The sequence below is a fragment of the Centrocercus urophasianus genome, unplaced genomic scaffold (assembly GCF_019232065.1).
Source record: "Centrocercus urophasianus isolate 14NV4802_14NV808 unplaced genomic scaffold, USGS_Curo_1.0 seq_24, whole genome shotgun sequence".
Lineage (NCBI taxonomy): Eukaryota > Metazoa > Chordata > Aves > Galliformes > Phasianidae > Centrocercus > Centrocercus urophasianus.
Genome location: NW_024884800.1, coordinates 13442331 through 13460317, shown reverse-complemented (window position 1 = coordinate 13460317; position 17987 = coordinate 13442331). Strand labels below are relative to the sequence as shown.

Here is a 17987-nt window from a genome sequence, read left to right as displayed (position 1 = left end):
TATGCATTTAGCTGACTTTTAAGTGTCTGTATATTCAGTTGCACAAGCTCTAAACCAGAACACTGATCAAAATTCCTCTAAAATTGCCCCAAATATTCCTCGGGTGGGAGCTGAGGGCTTGTGTGGGAGAATTCCCAGGAATTTACTGAAGGTTTAAAAACCCTTAAATATGAGAGAACAAGTTAGCAAATGAATAATACAAAAACTATTGTATTTTTGACCCTTTCATTCTTCCTCCATAAGCCAGAACTCTCCAGTGAGAAGAATCATGAGATTCTGGAAAGCAAATCACAACTGCACAGAATTACTTTTCTGCATTAAACTTGTTTACAGTATTGACGAGGAATCGAGGATTCTGCACAAGGCACAAAGAGGGCACTGAAAGTAAAATCCTCCATTATTTCAAACAAATCTGAATGTTATGACTTAAGTCGTAAGACCACCATTCTGTGGTGCCTCCTACCACTGTAACAACAAACGACATTTCTATTCAATTCACATTTGTTATGTGTGGGCCCAACAGGAAACCTCTTTTGCTATTAAGAATTCCTAAATATCTAGGAGGGCTAAGCTGCTGTTGTAGGGAAGTCACTGTTACATGAAAGTACTCTTAATTTGTGGGGTGTCTCTGGCACTGTAACACATCCAGTAGCATAGACAACAACTTCAAAACAATTTCCATCTGTTCAAATACAGACTAAAACAATCATCCTGGCTGAGATGAGAAGTTGATCTTAACTCCAGTAATTTACTTTTGTGCAAGCATCTAAAACCAATAATCTGTGAAAGAACATAAGAACACAGAATAGCACTTCGTCCAGTACACCTTCCCAGAAATAACTCTAAAAACTTCCTCATCTGTGGCTTTTATGCTGCTGCTCAAAAGGCTTCCTAGAACAGGTCAAGTAAAACAGATTCTGCTCTAGGTAAGGAAAACAGGAAGACAAAGAGCTGTCAGTTACATGGCCTCACTGTATCAGGGCTTTGCGCTGTCCTGCAGGCCACTTGCTCTGAAAGCCAAGGAAGACAAATGGAATCAACTGTATTCCATTTTCTCGGCTCTGGCTTTCAAGGCAATGGCAGTTCTACCAAAATGGCATCTTGAATCGTTACACCAAACAATCTGCACAGAGTGCCAAACAGCAACTAAGTGTTATATGCAGATGATTTAAACAGTAAGAGCTCTGCTACAGACGCTCACGGTTATCAAAGACATTTTCTTACAGGACATGCACAATCCTTACCTCCCAGTCCATGTAGTCACATACATCTTCAAAGTTAGTGAGTAGAGACACTGAGCAGAAAAGCCGTGGCAGCTCATCCCTCGTCATTGGGGGGAAACGACTGTCTTTAAGGGCACTGTTGAAGACAAAACAGAATTTCACACTTTTTTTTTTTTTAAATAAAGTTCAAAGATCCAATGACTCAATTGAAAAATATCATTAAAAAAGAAAAACAAACATCAAAACCCAACAACTGATGAAATGATGACCAGTTTCATAATCCGGCTGTCAGCATAACACACTGACCAACATCCCCAAGCTTTTCCTTAGACATTTGCTTCAGATTTCTCAGCTGGCCAGTCAGGTGGAGCTCTGAGGGCCATTCCTTCCTGAGAGGATTCTGCTACTTACTAATGAACCACCAGAAAGTTATGGAAAAGGTTGAACAATAGCTGTTCTACCTGCAATTTACTAAATGCCTTTTGAAAAAGGTTGAACTGTACAATGCAGAGGGAAATTTTATAGCCTGCAGAAATCAAACACGTAATACAGTAACCGAACTGTGGAATTTAATTCTTCAGTAAAAAAAAAAAAGATCAAACCGAATATTCTACCAAAAAAATATTCATGCTTACTAGCAAAGGTTAACAGAAAGGTAAAAACATCCAGGAGTTCTATGCTCGCAAACCTACAGGACTTGGAGGTGTTCTGCAAAGCAGAGGTAATGATTAGTAACATGGAAGCTTGCAAACAGCTACATTAATCTCAGGCTGAGGTACCATTCTACAGATGAACGTACATCTAATTGACAGAACTCAGTAACAGGAAAAACCTTCTCTGTGTTCCAGGAGGCGTTGAAAAGCAAAGCATGAACAGACAGTAAGCAATACCACCAACAGGAACACCTAAGAACTACTTGCATGAGTTTGGTTAAGAACCGGTTCAATTGGAAAAGGTTAAGGCAAGTATGGTACCCATCATTTCTTGTTTTCTTAGGATTTTAGATACAACATATGAATATAAACACGCTCACTTCCAACAAAAACAGTGATCTGCTAAGTAAGCTTTTTGTTACGTAAGGAGAGCCTATCATTAAGAAACTTGTTAAATAACTACCGAGTTCTTCACACGTTTCGTATAACAACTTGATCATTCTTACTGCTTTTGCTTGGCCTACAGCCAGCAGCTGCTGTTGCCCAATGCAATTACAGCCATGTCTATGGCCTTTAGCACATGGCTGGTATCATCATTTTACGTTAACAGTAGTCTAACTTCATTAGAGCTAACAAAAGCATTTAACCAGAAATAGCATTCTGTCTTGAATGAATGCCAAACACTGAAGAATTAAAATAGAACCCCTTCTTTTTTGGTGACATGGGAAGGAAAGCAGGCTTTTTCTCAGACATGTTACAATCACAAAAATAAAAGAACACAGCATTGGAATTAATGGAGGCTCTCCACCAAATTTTTACATTATAAAATTGGTAAGAAATTCAGATTTTCATTATGGAGATACATTCATTGTAAAATTAGGAAACAGAAGGTAGGTCTGTTCTACCCAGTATTTTGGAGTAATTCTAGGCAAGCTTAGTCAAATCTGCCACGGACAAGGAGAGAAGATGTTGGGACAAAACGTAACTAACCAAGATAAATCTCTTATTTATGTAGGATAGTGCCAAACAGACATGTGAAGAACTGGGAACACTAACAGGATTTAAAGCATAATGCCCATGATATTTAAGTAATGACTTTCATTGAAGATGTACCAAAGATGATCTTCTCCAGATTCTGTTGATGGGATTTGCAAAGCCAGCTGTTCAACTGCAGGAAATCAGGCAGTTACCTTTCTCTGTTACCTGATATTTCAGTCATTAGGGATCTACTTACACAGCCACAGTTGAAGAGAGACAGATGATGAAAATATGAGTGGCTAATTCAGCCTTCGTATTCCTCCACATAGGAAAAACACATCTAAGCATAAAGGGAGGGATACTCTGAACACAGGGACAGCTCAAACCAGAAGTCCATCTTGCTTAGTATTAAACAGTAACCAGCAGCAGATGGCAAAAAGGATAAATAGAAGAACACAATAAATACCCAGGGTGTGCTTGCCCGGAATGCTGTGGGAATCCAGCTGTTTAAAGATTAGGAATTCGGAGCCAGAGATGGGATCTCCACACTTAACAGCTCTCCGTGAGTTTATTTAGTAAGTGCATGCAAACACACTCTTGAAATTTCATCAGAAAACCCCAAACTTCTATTGATATTTTGATTAACAAAAATGCAATCCAAACAGAATCTGATGCTGCTGCAAGTTTTCTTACATGCAAATTTCTCATTTCCCTGAGGTATACTCTACCTCTATCATATAACCAATCTATTTGGATACATCACCAAAAAGCACCCAAAGAGACAAGCACCATTTCCTTAACAAACTACAAGTTCAGCTACCTTATAAAACAACAGCATGCATGAAGGTGCCATCCTTGTTTAACCCTGTTTTTCATAATGTATGCAACAGTCTTACCATGCAAAACGTTTCACCTATTGTAAGAATTTACACCCTTCAGAAAAACAGAAAAGGCTTTTTTTAATTTATTTTTTTTTTGGCACAGCTTGGTTCGAGGAGTTTATCCAGCACTCATTTCCCCTTCCTAAAGCTGCCAAAATGCATTTGTGAATTTCAACGTTTCGCAGCTAAGGCTGTGTGCTGCAGGACCCCAACCACCACACAAGCTGAAGTCCAGGCAAAGTCCCACTCACTGAGGATCTGCTGCGCTGGCATTGCTAGACAGGGAGCCGTCCTCAATTTAAGGTACTTGTGAGTTATACAGAAACAAACATCATCCACGGCCTGTAAGCCACATCTCAAACACAGTGATAATTAAACACAAAGTGGGTGATTTATGATGAATTTGAATACTGATAAAAAGCTGTGATACAAAACCTTCCTGTGAACACAGTGCAAGCTGAAAGGCAGACAAAGGCAGAAAGCCTCAGGCAAACACAGCCAAAGTAGTGAACTTTAGTGAAAGCAGAGCAGCACAGTACATAGTACACACACTATTAGTAAGCTTGACTGGCTAATTCCATTATTCGCTAATTTGAAACTGGCACAAGGCCTTGCTTTCACATAACCACCTCACAATAGCCACAGCACTGCTTATCACACGACAGTGCCATTTTAGCCAGACCTGAGACAATCCCTTCAGAAGTGCTAGGTTCTTTTTTGGTCTGCATACCCTGCTGGGAACTTGATCCCTAATGCCTATAGCACTATGGACATCCTTGCACATGTCCACTATTAGCACTGCTGCTGCTGAAAACAAGTGAGCAATCTGCAGAACAAACCCATCAGAGACTGGAATTCAAGTTCCTGATGCCACCACAACTGCTCGCTATAGAATATTGTGCTCCTCCTTTCTTCATCTCCAGATCCCACGTTACAGTTTGCTTCTGTCATTCAGAACAGCTTTGTCCCCGTAAGTAAACCCAAAATTTAGGTGGAGAAATTGGTCCTCACAAACAATCAACAGAACAAACTGAAGGGAGAGGACAAGGAGAATCCATTTATTTGTATTGGTTGCCTACATAGATAACACTCTGTCTGCCTATGCTGAATGTATGAGACCGGAGGAGTAAAAAAATTATATCTGGTGACAGATTTAGGAAAAACAGCTTAGAACTGAACGTTTGGTTAACAGAAAATTTAGACCTTGTTAGACATGTTTCACTTCTGAATTCATCCCTAATCCTCAAGACTGCAATTATTCAGAGTAAGTCTAGAATTCATCTCAGGCATATTTAGTAAGTCACCATCTACTGACTATTGTGATGACTTCAGCACAACAAGGGGGTGGCACCCAGTAGACTTCCTCAAGGGCAGCTGTCCACACTGAGAGCTTAGCTTTGTGCGATGGTTAACAGACGGTCAGAAACGCCAGCAGATCTCAGCACTTACCCAGCATAAGAAAGTTTGCACGAGCTTTAACTTTTGTAGCTCCTGTTCTGTGGAAAAAGAATTTCAGTTTCTAGAGACAACAGTTTGGCACTTATTATACACTTCATACACTCTACAAAGATGTACATATGTAAATTCAAACTTTGACCTCACTTGTACTGTTAGCATGATTCACGGTGACCAATTTTAAGCAAGCACAGCAGAGAGACAAGAAAACACGTGCACACTTTCCTTAAACTTATCACTGGTCTGAGCTGCTCAGAATGAAGTGTCTACATAACTTTAGCAGAAGAGACTTCACTGCATTTAGTTGACAGAAGTGTTACTAGATCATGATTTCACTATCTTATTCAGTGCCAAATTCTTCTGCTATTCTTCTGTTAGAAATACAAAAGGATTCCATTGGAGCAAAGACAGGTAATACCAGGTTTAAAAAATAAACTCCACATTTTTTTCTTTTAAGCTTAGAATGAAAGAGAGGTAAGTGGAAATAATTAGTTAAGTTGGAAAAACAAAGCAGAGTTCAACTTAAAAGAAAAAAAGCAGCTTTAAAGGAAAAAATGCACTATTAAAAAAACATTTTCTACAGCATCTGTTCTTTATTTCCTAATGCCCAGGATGAATTTACATATCCTGCTGCTGACTAACTAGAAGTACTTGGTCGTGAGGAGTTGAAAAGAAGCAGTGCCAAGCAGGGGGAATTTCAGCTGGCCAATAAAATGACATTAGTTTTTCCACATGGGGTTCTGCTTCATGTTAAAAGCATAGCAGGCAAAGTCAAAATTGAATCCTGTTCAAAGAACACTATTTTTAGACACAACATGCATGCACACACAGCATTTCTCATTAAATATACTTGATTTATGAAGTCTTGGGTGTCCTACTAAGACAGACCTAATGCCAGCCAAGAAAACACAAAGTACTCTCAACAACCACTTTTTCTTGGGCTGAGCTACGCAATGCACATCACAGCTCCTGCTTAAACGAAGCTCGTTTGCCCAAAAGCTCTCCAGAAATATGTTTTCACTAAATTCATGTTTCATGCTCTGCTCCTCTTTGTACTTGGGAACATAAAAAAAGGTTTGCGAACTCTTTAAAGACACTGAAAAGATGCAAAGATAAAGAAATAGTTTAAGCTATTTTGAGTTACAAGTAGCAGCATGAAATTTAATGACAATATAATTAAAGCTTATATTCCTTAGGTGTACACCTTGTTTCAGATATTCTCACAGTACTTTACTAAAGCAGCAGTATGAGCAGGTGAGCACAATTCACAACAGTGCTCTCCAGCTGTAATCTTTGTAGAGTATAAAAATGCTAAAAGAGATACAATAATCAACCTCAATCTTCAAGAACCTCTGGTCTTAATGTGATGTGGCAGCCAGGTGGCAAACAGCAGGATAGAAATGGGAGAAATCAAACACAGAAATGGACCAGTTTAGAGGTGCATGAAAATCATCATGATTAAATGTAAAGCTTCTATAAAGTTTCCTAACATGTGGGCACCGCAAAAAGTGAAGAGGGATATATGTGTGGATAAATGAAGGCATTAAATGAATTAATGACTTACTATTTTATAATTATATAATCATAGTAATAATTAAATTTCTCTCTAAATTATTTTTGTGGGAAGACCCAGACCGGGTAGAGGTTAGGAAGAACTGGATACAGTTGTGTAAATATTGGAAATTACTCTGGGAGCTTTAACATAACACAGAAGATGCAAAAGAAACAGTGAAATACTAGGCATGATGTAAGCAACAGGCTGTTTTATATGAAGTGTAAATGAGGCAGAGACATGGAGTGACTCACGCCATTTAGGACGCTTACGCAGTGAATCAGAGACAGAACCAGGAACAGAATCCAAGTTCTCTGACTCCTAAAAATCTTTCAGTGACAACATTCACAATCTGCTCAGTCTACAGTGTACAGACACTACTCCAAAACAGAATGGATAAACTTAGGCTAATGAATTGGTTTTTGAGTCCACTCTAGTACTGATCATTTCTTAATTAATCCAGTTTCCTATATGGAGCACAAAATAAAACAAACTAACTTTTGGCATCTAAAGTAAACAACAGTTTCCTGAATACAGTCACCACAGTGATGAACAATAGGATCAAGACCATATTTTGTGAGCTACTGCACTCTCCCAAAGCACAGTATGTTGGCACTACTTTTACATTGCAGGCAAATTTCATAAACTACCTGGTGAAAACCCTTCTCATTCATTTCAGCAAGTGTCCTTCTCTTATTCTCCATTCATCAAGAGGAATATGCTTAGCAGAGGTAACTTAGGAAATGCATTTTACAAATAAATGGTCCTGTGTTGATCAACTGAGCCCAAAGGGCCTCTTCAGTTCAAACATCCCGAAATGAACAGCTGGCAACCTCACTGGATTTTAGATAGCAGCAGTGAAAGACATTTAGTGACAGGATTTCAGAAAAAAAATGCAGTATTCATAGTTTGTCTCACTGCAGTTACAGTTACTTGATGTTGAGATTTTTTTTTTTCTTCAGTAACTTCAATAAAGAAACTGAAGAACACTTATGCAAGTCACCAAAATCAGCTATCCTGACAGTCTCAGCAGCTCCCGTGTCACAATATGCAATTATTTTAAAGTGAGAACAGGGCAGAGTACGCCTGCTTGTCTTCGGAAAGAGAACTTAAGCTGGAAGAGATTCTGCCAATTTACACGGAGATTTCAACGATTCATTCAAAATGACATTGTCTTTCTTTTTTCCTTTTCTTTGTTGGACTTCAAAATTTCCAGGAAACAAAACAACTGTGGATGACGTGCTCCGTGCCTTTCCTGAACCCTCCCTTACATTTGGGAGATAGAAAGGGAAAGAACAACATTTCTGCTTCCTGCACACTACGTTGCTAAGTGGCAGTCACAGAACAGGAGGAAAAAAAAAGGATAAACCCTCCCTGCACTTGTTGACATTTTGCACAGAAATAGTTCTATAACTGTGCCTGATTAATGACCACAGTGCAGCAGTGTTTCAGGTAGGAGAAATAAAATACTGATCTGGCATTTTGGCTCCTCAGTCAATTTTCTTACCTCCTGAAAACTGAAGTATGCCAGGAAAGCTCTCCCCCCGTCTCTCCTCCCCCCAGTGGCTTCATGCTCCCAGCAGCTTAGCTGCAGCCATCCAGTTTAAGAGAAAAAAAGGAATATTCTGATACTAATTTAGTTGCTTTGGTTTTGAAAACAGTAACATTCTTCTAAAAGACAACTAAAAATGCTCACCTAAATTAAGTGTTTAGACACCTAAAGTGCTTGGGTGGTAAGCCATTCATCTAAATCTGCCACTAAGACATGCTACAAGAAACCACAGACAAGGTTCTGAAGCATTACTGCAGCTTACTGCAGAACAACTGCATCTTCCCCCATGGGAAGGCATCATTTCTGTGTGTTATGACAGAGGTGCCCAGCTGGGGTTTGTGTTGAGAGCAGTGCTGTGCAAGTGATGCCACAATGGCTCATGGTCAGGAACAAACCTGAAGTGACTGCTGCTGTGATAACAGAACCCAACAAAACTGAACAACGCCACTGAATGGAGCTACTTTAAGAAGAATGCTGAAGAAAAGAAAATGTAATAATCAAAGAGTTAACAAAAACTGGCTGTAAAGCACAGATTTTTCTCAACATTGCAGTACTGTACTGAAAGGCTTATATTCACACAAGTGCCAACTTAAGTACAATTCAAATACATGAGGAATAAAAAGAATAATTCGGATTATTTCATTTGTAGTATCCTTGAAATGTGAACAGAGACAATCAGGATATACCACAATTAACTGTTTTTTCATGTACATGAATATAGATATTTTTCCTGTTCCTCATGCTGTACAAACTCATCCATAACTGAATTTGTGTGAAATCATTTCCATAGCAGGCATCACAGCACATACGTAAAGCGTCATGGAAATAAAGAAAAACAGGAAAAAAATTAATATATCCTGAGTTTGATAGTGACTGCAGCCACAAATGGAAATGGTTTCAGTTTATCAAAGCATCACCAGACGGTTGGCAGGGACCTCTGGATCCAGCTGGACCAACCCACGCTCTAGCAGGGCCTCCAGAGCAGGGTGCCCAGGCCTACGTCTTGAAGAGGAGGTGACCCCATCTCCCTGGGCAACCTTTGCCATTGCTCCAGCACTTGCACAATACAACAGTGCTTTCTGATGTTCGGATGGAGCCTTCAGTATTCCAGTACGTGCCCTTTGCCTTTTGTCTTCACATCGAGCACCACAGAAAAGATCCTGGCTCCATCCTCTTTGTACCTTCCCTCCAGTGAGAGGGGAGGATCCCCCCCAAAGCCTCCTCTTTTCCAGGGCAAACAACCACAGCTCTCCCTACCTTTCCTCACAGGAGATGCTCTGTAGCCCCTTCAGCACTGGGCTTTGTGGTCATTTGCTGGACTCCCTCAAATACGTCCTGGTCTCCCTTGTACTGGGAGGCCCAGAATTGAACCTGGATCTTTAGATACAGCCTCACAAGTGCTGAGCGGGGAGAAGGATCACCTTCATTCTCACACTGGCAGTACTTTGCCTAATGCGCCCAGGATACCATTGGCCTTCTTTGCAGCAAGGAGACATTGCTGGCTCTTGTTTGGTGTGCACCCATATCCTCTCCTGCTGCCAGACTGCTTCCCAGCTGGGTGCCCCCAGCAAGTTCTGGTGCCTGTGCTGTTCCTCCTGAGGGGAGGAACTCTGCACTTACTGAACTACAAGAGTCCTTTTCTCCAGCCTGTTGAGTTCCCTCTGGATGGCTGCATGACCTTCTGACATATCAGCTGCCAGCTATGTTCCGAGTCATCTGCATATCCTTATGCACACACACATGTGCTGTGCCACCCACCCACAACTAAAAAGCAAACCGTTGTGGTGTAGCTGATAACACTTTGAGAATCTTGTTTCTTCCCCCAACAAGTGCTGTAGTTCACTTCCTTCCAACTGCTGAAACCACCAAGACGTTATTCACAGAATATTTCTACAGATACCTATGATTTCCAGGCACATCTTTATTTTAATCTCCATTTCTAATTCTGGCTATCTTGACTCATGGTACACACACTGTGTCAATCTCACAACACGTACAGAATAACAAATAAAGGATATCTCAAGGGTATGTTTGGCTCTCTAGTCTGAGGGCACACTGATGGCTCACATTGTCCAGCCTGCCATCCACCAGTACCCCCAAGTCCTTTTTGGCAAGGCTGTGCTCTATCCTTACATCCGCCAGCTTGTACTGACAGGAGGGTTGCCACAACCCAGGTGCAGACCTTACACTCGGATTTGCTGAACCTCATGAGGTTCTCCTGGGCCCACTGCACAAACTGTCTGATGGCACCCCACCCTCTACATGTGTCAACTGCACCACTCAGCATGGTGCCACCACAAACTTGCTATCAATGCACTTGATCCCACTGTTAATGCCACTGGTGAAGATACTGAAGAGTATCAGTCCCAGCACCAACCCCAAAGGGACACCACCCATCACTGATCTTTCTATCCAAACACTGAGACACTGACTGCCACTCTCTGTGCAGGATCTCGCAACCAGTAACGCTGCAGTTTCCTGATTACATTTGTAAGAGTCAAGTTTCTATGGCTTCAACATTCTTACTTCTTCCTGAAGCCAAAGATCTCTACACTGCTTTAGTGGTTCTAAAGGAATTAATTTTCTCCTTGTGAAAGAACGAAGATGTTAGAACTCCATTTTTCTCATACTGCTTTAATCCCACAGAGAGTGGGGGAGTCATTCTGCATTACTGTAAAACAGCCTATTACACTGAAAATCTACATTTTTCTTAAATTAACCTAACTTAAAAGATGCAGAGCTTCACTAGCAGGTTGCAAGTACACATTCACAAATGAAATACTAAATTCCAGCTCTCTGCATACCAGATCAGGCAAGTTGCAGAGAAGCACACTTTGTAGTAAATTATAACACGAAGTGTGCAATTATTTTGCATTTGCCTAAGCCCAGCAAGAGAAGCTAGAACTGGTATGTCGAATGCACTCCATATGTCTAGAACTGAACAGAGTGAGCTAGAAAATCCATACGAAACAGTTGCTTGTATTCTGAATTGTTTTGCAATTGACAGCATTTTCTGGCTGCAGTCACACACAAGGTAAAGCAGCTGCATACATAATTTCTTCATAAGTGGCAGCTTCTTTTCTGACTTTTCCCTTATTCTCTTTCACCCCTCCCACCACCTTTATCATGCTGGGATAAATGAGGACCATGCAATTTAAGAAGGCACGACACTGCGTGTCATACCTATGCCAACACTGAGGAAGCTAAAAGATGTCACTTGCCATGAAGATGCCCTGTTTTGATACACATCAAAAGCTAATCCACAGCACTTAGAGTAATCCCACAACATAACACAGTAAGCTTACCATTGTCGCTCCAGATGTTCATTAAAAAATTGCACAGCAAAACTGACCAAGGTCTGGTGTGCAGGCTTTTGCTTGGTGAACATATGAAATAAAAGACAAGCCAAAACTGAGTTCCAACTGGACTAACTTACAGTGTCACTAACGAGCTCTCCAGCAGGTGGCAAAGTTTAGATAATTAAGAAGAGTGAACTCTTCAATTAGATACAGAACTCTTAAGCTCGAGTAACAGTGACCACTCAAATCCTTAAGTTACACCTGCAATTCTTCACATCTTCAACAGGTTTTTCAGTACTGACCTCTTCACCCCAAAGCAGATACTGAAGTCAAAATCGTTTGGGCCGCTTTACTGCTAAACTCAACCTGCACGTCATCAACTCATGGAACAGTGCTCAGTGCTCACCTCCACAGAAGTGCCCAAGTATAATTTTAAATAAGTAGAAAATAGAAACATTTGTAGTTCTTTATGCATTGTCAAAAGCCTTCTATATATGTTCCTAAATTCAGCAATGCAATGATACCTAAACATGTGGAATATCATTTGAACATTCAATTTCCCATGACTTGCTTAAAAAAAAGTTTATTCTTATCATACACTTGAAAGCCTGCAACAAAAAAGAACTCAATATTCTCAATACAGCTGTTGTCACTGGAAATACTACAGACTACACTCTTAGCTGCTTTTTTATTTAAAGCTGCCTGTATGATTCAATTCAGTTGATGTTGCGGATGGAATTTACCAGTCTCAGTTTTGATCTTGCTTATTACAAATATAGGAACTATGTTCTATGGTCAATAGTTTGAAACTACAGATATCAGGGAATTACCTATCATCAGGTTAAGAATAAGGAAAGCAAAAAGCATGTTAGAATATGTAGTAGTTGAATTGAGAAGAAAAACATCATATTCACATGAGGTTTCACTCTAAACATTTCACAGAAAACAAACGAAGATAATAAAACTTTCTGAACTGTGAAGATAGAGCTGAACGTAGTCTGCTTCCTGAGGGTCCACACAACCTTAGAGACAGGACTATGACCACCCATAACACAGAGAGCTGAACAGCACCTGGCACGTTCCCTAAGATATGCTGTTCATCGATACCTCTCTTCGCAGCCTGCATTATGTTTAAAGCAGCTGCTTTTTTGTTGTACTTTTCTGCCTGCTCTAACCCAAGTGCAATCTCTTGCGCGTACTGTGAGTACACACAGCACCAACAAGGAGATGCAAACGTGAGTGCTGTTCTGTGTAAAGGTTAATGTACGAGCTTCTGGCATCTGATTCTCAGTGTTTTTACAAATGCAGTAAAAAAAAGACAGGCACAAGATGGATCCCTTGTGGTGCAGCATGTGTAGTAAGACCTCAGGGAAAGAAATAGCCACTCCTTATTTCACAGGAATGCATAGGCACAGAAGAAAGCATTTTGATTTCTAGATACTCCCGCATAAGAATTGTTGCATTAGAACAAAACTTACTTTGTTATTAAAGGCAACAAACAAAGGTTGTCAACATTTGTTTCCCAGCGCCTTGCAGACTAAGTTATGATTGCTCAATACCTCTACACACCAATTCAAAAGCAGAGTAAGCTCTAGATACATACACCCACTCTACACATCTGGAGGCTTTGATGTCTGCATGTTTCCTTCCCTTCTCCTACCACACAAGGAAGCTGTCGGTATGACACCTTCTCTTTCCCTTTTAGGAAATCCACCACTTCTGTCTCTCACGACATCAGTTCACTATTTCATCCTCGTACTCCCTCTCATTTTCTGCCACAGTTCTTTTGACTTCAGGAGGTACCCTCAATGCCAACACATTCAGCTTATAGAAGTAACTGGATGGGGCAATCACAGATCGCTACCCAAGGTCAAGATACCAAAGCAACACAGTCTTTGCAAGCTCAGCTAAATGTTACAATCAATTCCAAGTCAGCCAGCTGTTGCTCTCCATGTGTTTTCCACTCAAAACCAGATTTTGAGCAGAAAAAAATGCTAGAATGCAATGGAAAGTTCAGAAACAAAGAACAGACAAAAGGTTCAGGTTAGGCGGGACTACATCCGTCTGCAACCTCACAAATGGTAACATAAGTGGTGAAGGAATGCATTTAGCTTGGCAGCATTACATGCATTTGAAAATTCTGTTCAGCTGAAGAATAAAAGATCATTAGAACTCAAAGTATAAACATGAATTTATTTGACTATGAAATTAATTGAAATGTCAAATTTGTGCTGGCTAATTAAATATTTCACATAATGTCCTCTTAAACGAACAAGCCAAATTCTTCTCCCTTTGAAGGCAATGGGAGTTCTGCCATTCACCGCAGTAAAAGCCTAAAAGAGCAAATAATTCTGTTTAGTTCTCAAATTAACTTAGCTTTAAACTACTCGAACGTCTTAGACTGCTACATATATATTTAAAAATGTTTAACTGAGCAAATTATCCCAAGAGCAACTGAAGTTTGATCATCCAGTGTTGAATGAGGATACAACATGGGCACAAAACTGGTTTATTTTTAATTACATCCATCAGAGCTACAATTCTAGATATCTAAAGTATTTAACGTTTAAATGGTTTTCATCACCTTCTATAGAATGCAGCTCATAAACGGTTCACCTCTGAATGGCAGGAATACTTGACTCAAACAGTTTTGTGAAACTGTACATAACAGCTCTTGTAAACCAGCATTTCTGAAAATACTTACCTATTGTAGGCTTCAAAAGAAAAACCCTATCAAGTTCATGGAGCAAGAAAACAGAAAGTCACCCTTTTAGTAACTGAAAGAGCTGAACACAAAGAGGGGGTTGCTCAAACAAATGAGGCTGCATGTGGTGCAGAGACCTCCACAGACAAAGCACAGCTGCTTTGCAATGAGGGATTAGCAGTCTAGGTCAAAGGAAATAAAGCCTCTCTAGCTAAGTGAGCACGCTGCAGAATGCATCCTCAGCAGAGATGAGAAAGGGCCATCTAACTAGTTTGCAAATTGTGTAGAAGCTTCTGGGAACAGAAACAAAACGATTCCTTGACAGAACGTGTAAAAATAATTCTGCTGAAAAGCAGAGATACTGTCAGAGGGCTGAGGTTGCAGTGACCTTCCAGTTACTTTAAAATCACATTTTCCCTCTCCCTTCTACACATTCATAAGTATAAACACACTCTCTTCAGGCAAAACCAACTTGCTACCTGTATACCTGTAGGGTATTAATGTCTAGAAAAAAACAGCCTAGAAGTAACAGAAAAAGCTCTTCACTGTCTTCCATAAGACTCAAAGCTATTAAAAATAGCTATGCATACACATGGCTGTTTTTTGGTCTCCTTCTCAAATGCAACCACTCAAGCCTCTTCCAGCATGCTTACAACTGAGTCAATCCATTTTGGCTTTAAACTTTTCTTGGCTTTATACTGACACTTCAGTTGAGCAGAATACAAACCAATGTTTGAAGAAAATGAATTGCTGACGTTTTCATCAAACACTAGATATATTCTCATTATAAATCATTAATTTCAGCAAATTTTCTTATAAAAAAGACTAGTCTCCTGAGCTGATGCTTGCCACTTGAATGTACCACTGTGAATGTATGTCTAACCTGGCCTCTGCTGTGGAATGAAATACCAGAACAGCTACTAGCAGGTAGGCTGGGGTCTAAACTTCCAAATGAACTGTATGTTGCAGACAGCTTGTAACAGTTCATGGCGTTACAGAAGTGTAAGCCATTAGAACTACTTGAGCAGGAAGCAGCAAAAAGTTGTACTGCTCTGAAAACCAAGAGCTTTTCTTCCCTTCCGCATCCAAACCACATGAAATCAACTCAAAACTCATTAAAAAATAAGGCAGCATAACACTTTACTATAACAAAAATCACACTTTCTTGGTGATAAAAGTTTCCAGCGCCTTCTTTTGAAACAACGGCTTACAGGACACCCCAGTAATTGCCATTTGCACAAAGGCCTATTTCAGTGAGGCTGGGCTTACAACTTATGACAGATGGGGAATTCCCCAAGAGCTGTGCTCAGGCTCATCAGTGCACTCCTTAACATCTGTGTAAGTTCCCTAAGTTATCGTGGGAGTTATTTATATATGTACTTGTACAGATGGAGAGACTGCTTGTATGACTATTGGCCCTTCATTACAAGTAATATGCAGTAAGAAAAAAATACCGTAACTGCAGTGGAACAACAAACCTGAGTGTAAGCTAAGAGATCTTGTAGACTGCAAATTGGTACCAAGGGTCAAAAAACCTGTTTTCCACTATGGTCAGAAAGCTACTGTCAGTGGTTATCTATAAACGCTCATATTTTTAAGAAGTTTTGAAAACTCACACAAAAGCAGAAGTCTGTGATGGAGCGTTTTATATATAAAAGAGAGTACAGGTTGCTATCTTTCACTTTTACAGAGTACAGTTGAAAATGGCATCCAGAATTCAAAGAGATGAGACTAATCTCAACTCTTCTTGTCCCTAGTATTTTATTTTAAAATTAGGTTAGGAAAAAGCTGTTCTTCTCAGGTACATATATAATCCCTCCTATTTTAATGCACCAAAAGAATAGTAAAACTTCAGACACTTGTCAATTATGAAAGTCAAGCCAGGCTACCCCTATTTTTAAGAGACTGCATTCCCACAAATATGCAAATGATAGAAGCAGAAAGTATGGGCTGCTGAGGGTTATGAGACTTCTGGAGAACCACAGCCAGAGGTGCTCTGAGGCTTATGAGTCTTCAGACATTCTTCAGCATTGTACACCTCTGCTCATGTCCAACCACAGGCAGATGGGCTGCTCCACTTCTTCCAAGGGCTTTTCTACCTTCTCAACTGTACTGCTCTGTAAAGGACACGAGGTATAGCTTCCCTGTTCCTGGTGTCAACTGGAATGAGTTTTAGAAACAAGTATCTGTTGGCACTGACTGAAAAACACCATAAAATCCTGCTACAGCTGACAAGCGCATTTTAATTCTCATTACTCTGGACTATGAAAATAGCAAGATACATTTTAAGAGCTTCAACATTTTTGTGTTAAAGTACACAGAGATAATGAGGGCTTTCGGAGCCTAGTCTCCCACACCCAGTTCGTGCTGTGGCTTCGTTATACAGCCTCAAAAGGAAGCATCAGAAAACTCCTAAATGGAGGAGGTGTTGACAGACTGAGAACTTTAATCGAGACTCCTTTCCCACAGTCCTTCCCACACAAAGCTAGAGAGTTTAAAGATTTTAACAGCTCGTACGTGTATGAGACATTTCTTTTTCCTTTAGCCTCATTTAATCCCTGATAACATCTACTAAAACAGCAGATTTCACGTAATGCAGCTTCTTGAGCAGAATAAAACTACATTTATTTCCACTACCTCGGTATCAAATACACCACTGCTGCACCTCAGTTTCCAGCATCATAGGAAGTGAGGCACAACCTATGTGAATATTCCTCTCATTTGTAGCACTGCCCCCTATGTGCACTGGGAAGGTGCTTTTTTTGTTGTTTGGTTTGGGGCTTCCCCCCCCCTTAGTAATAAAGTTGCAGGAAATGTTCCCTACTCAGTATTGAAAATAAACATTTCCTGCTGAGCTGAGAACAGCCAGAGAAAGAAGCTTGCCCAGCAGCAGGTAACTTTATGCCAACTCCTATTCTGCCCTAGCCACAAGTTTCCATATATGCAAAATCTTCCTTTAAAACATAACTGCTGTGAGATACATTCCATCTACGCTTCTCTCCTGTGTCAACACAATTTCACCTGGTGCTGCTCAGCACTGGCTCCTAACCTGACGCCTCTCTGTAGTGCTTAAGAAACTAAGAAGTCACTGAAACTCTGAACTGAAAACAATTTTCATTCTAGCAGATTATTTTAGGAAACAATTTGAAAACATTCCCTCTCAGAGTTGTCATACAACAAGACAAAAAAGCTAACCAAAAAAGCCCTTGGAGTACCAATGACTATCGGTATCACTAATGGAAGAACAGAGTTCTGGCAATGAAATTTAAAGCTTTGCTATGAAAACCAGAGCTTCCCGTTTCCCTAGCCACACCCTCCTTCCCAATTATTTATGTCAAGTAATAAAGTGAAATAAAAACCTGACATTCAACCTAACTAGTGTGCCAACCCACCTAGACCAGCACCTTTGAGCTCCTGGGGAGTAACCATTTGTTCACATAAAAATAGGAGACTGTGTGGGAAGTACAAGAAAAACAAGAGTGTCGTGGGAAAGCCCAGTCATGAATGATGTGGCTCCTCCCTGAAACCCATCTGGAAAGTCTGAGTAATCGTGGGATATCCCCAGTTACTCATCGACATTCAGTTAATTTCAGGAATATCTGATTTTTTCAGGATACTACAAATTATGTCAACCAATGCAAGGCATTTTGTAAGAATCATATTCCTGGAATCCTTGGGTTTTAATGCATG

At 40.2% G+C, this 17987-nt stretch overlaps 1 protein-coding gene across 2 annotated transcripts in view; it reads right to left on the bottom strand.

The window, feature by feature from the left end:
- Window positions 1-17987, bottom strand: part of AMMECR1 (AMMECR nuclear protein 1) — a 49599-nt gene that overhangs the window by 7602 nt on the left and 24010 nt on the right. For both annotated transcript variants that reach the window (XM_042825174.1, XM_042825175.1), the window contains one exon: window positions 1245-1359. In XM_042825174.1, coding sequence (XP_042681108.1) covers window positions 1245-1359 — 115 coding nt within the window. The remainder of the gene's footprint in view (window positions 1-1244; window positions 1360-17987) is intronic.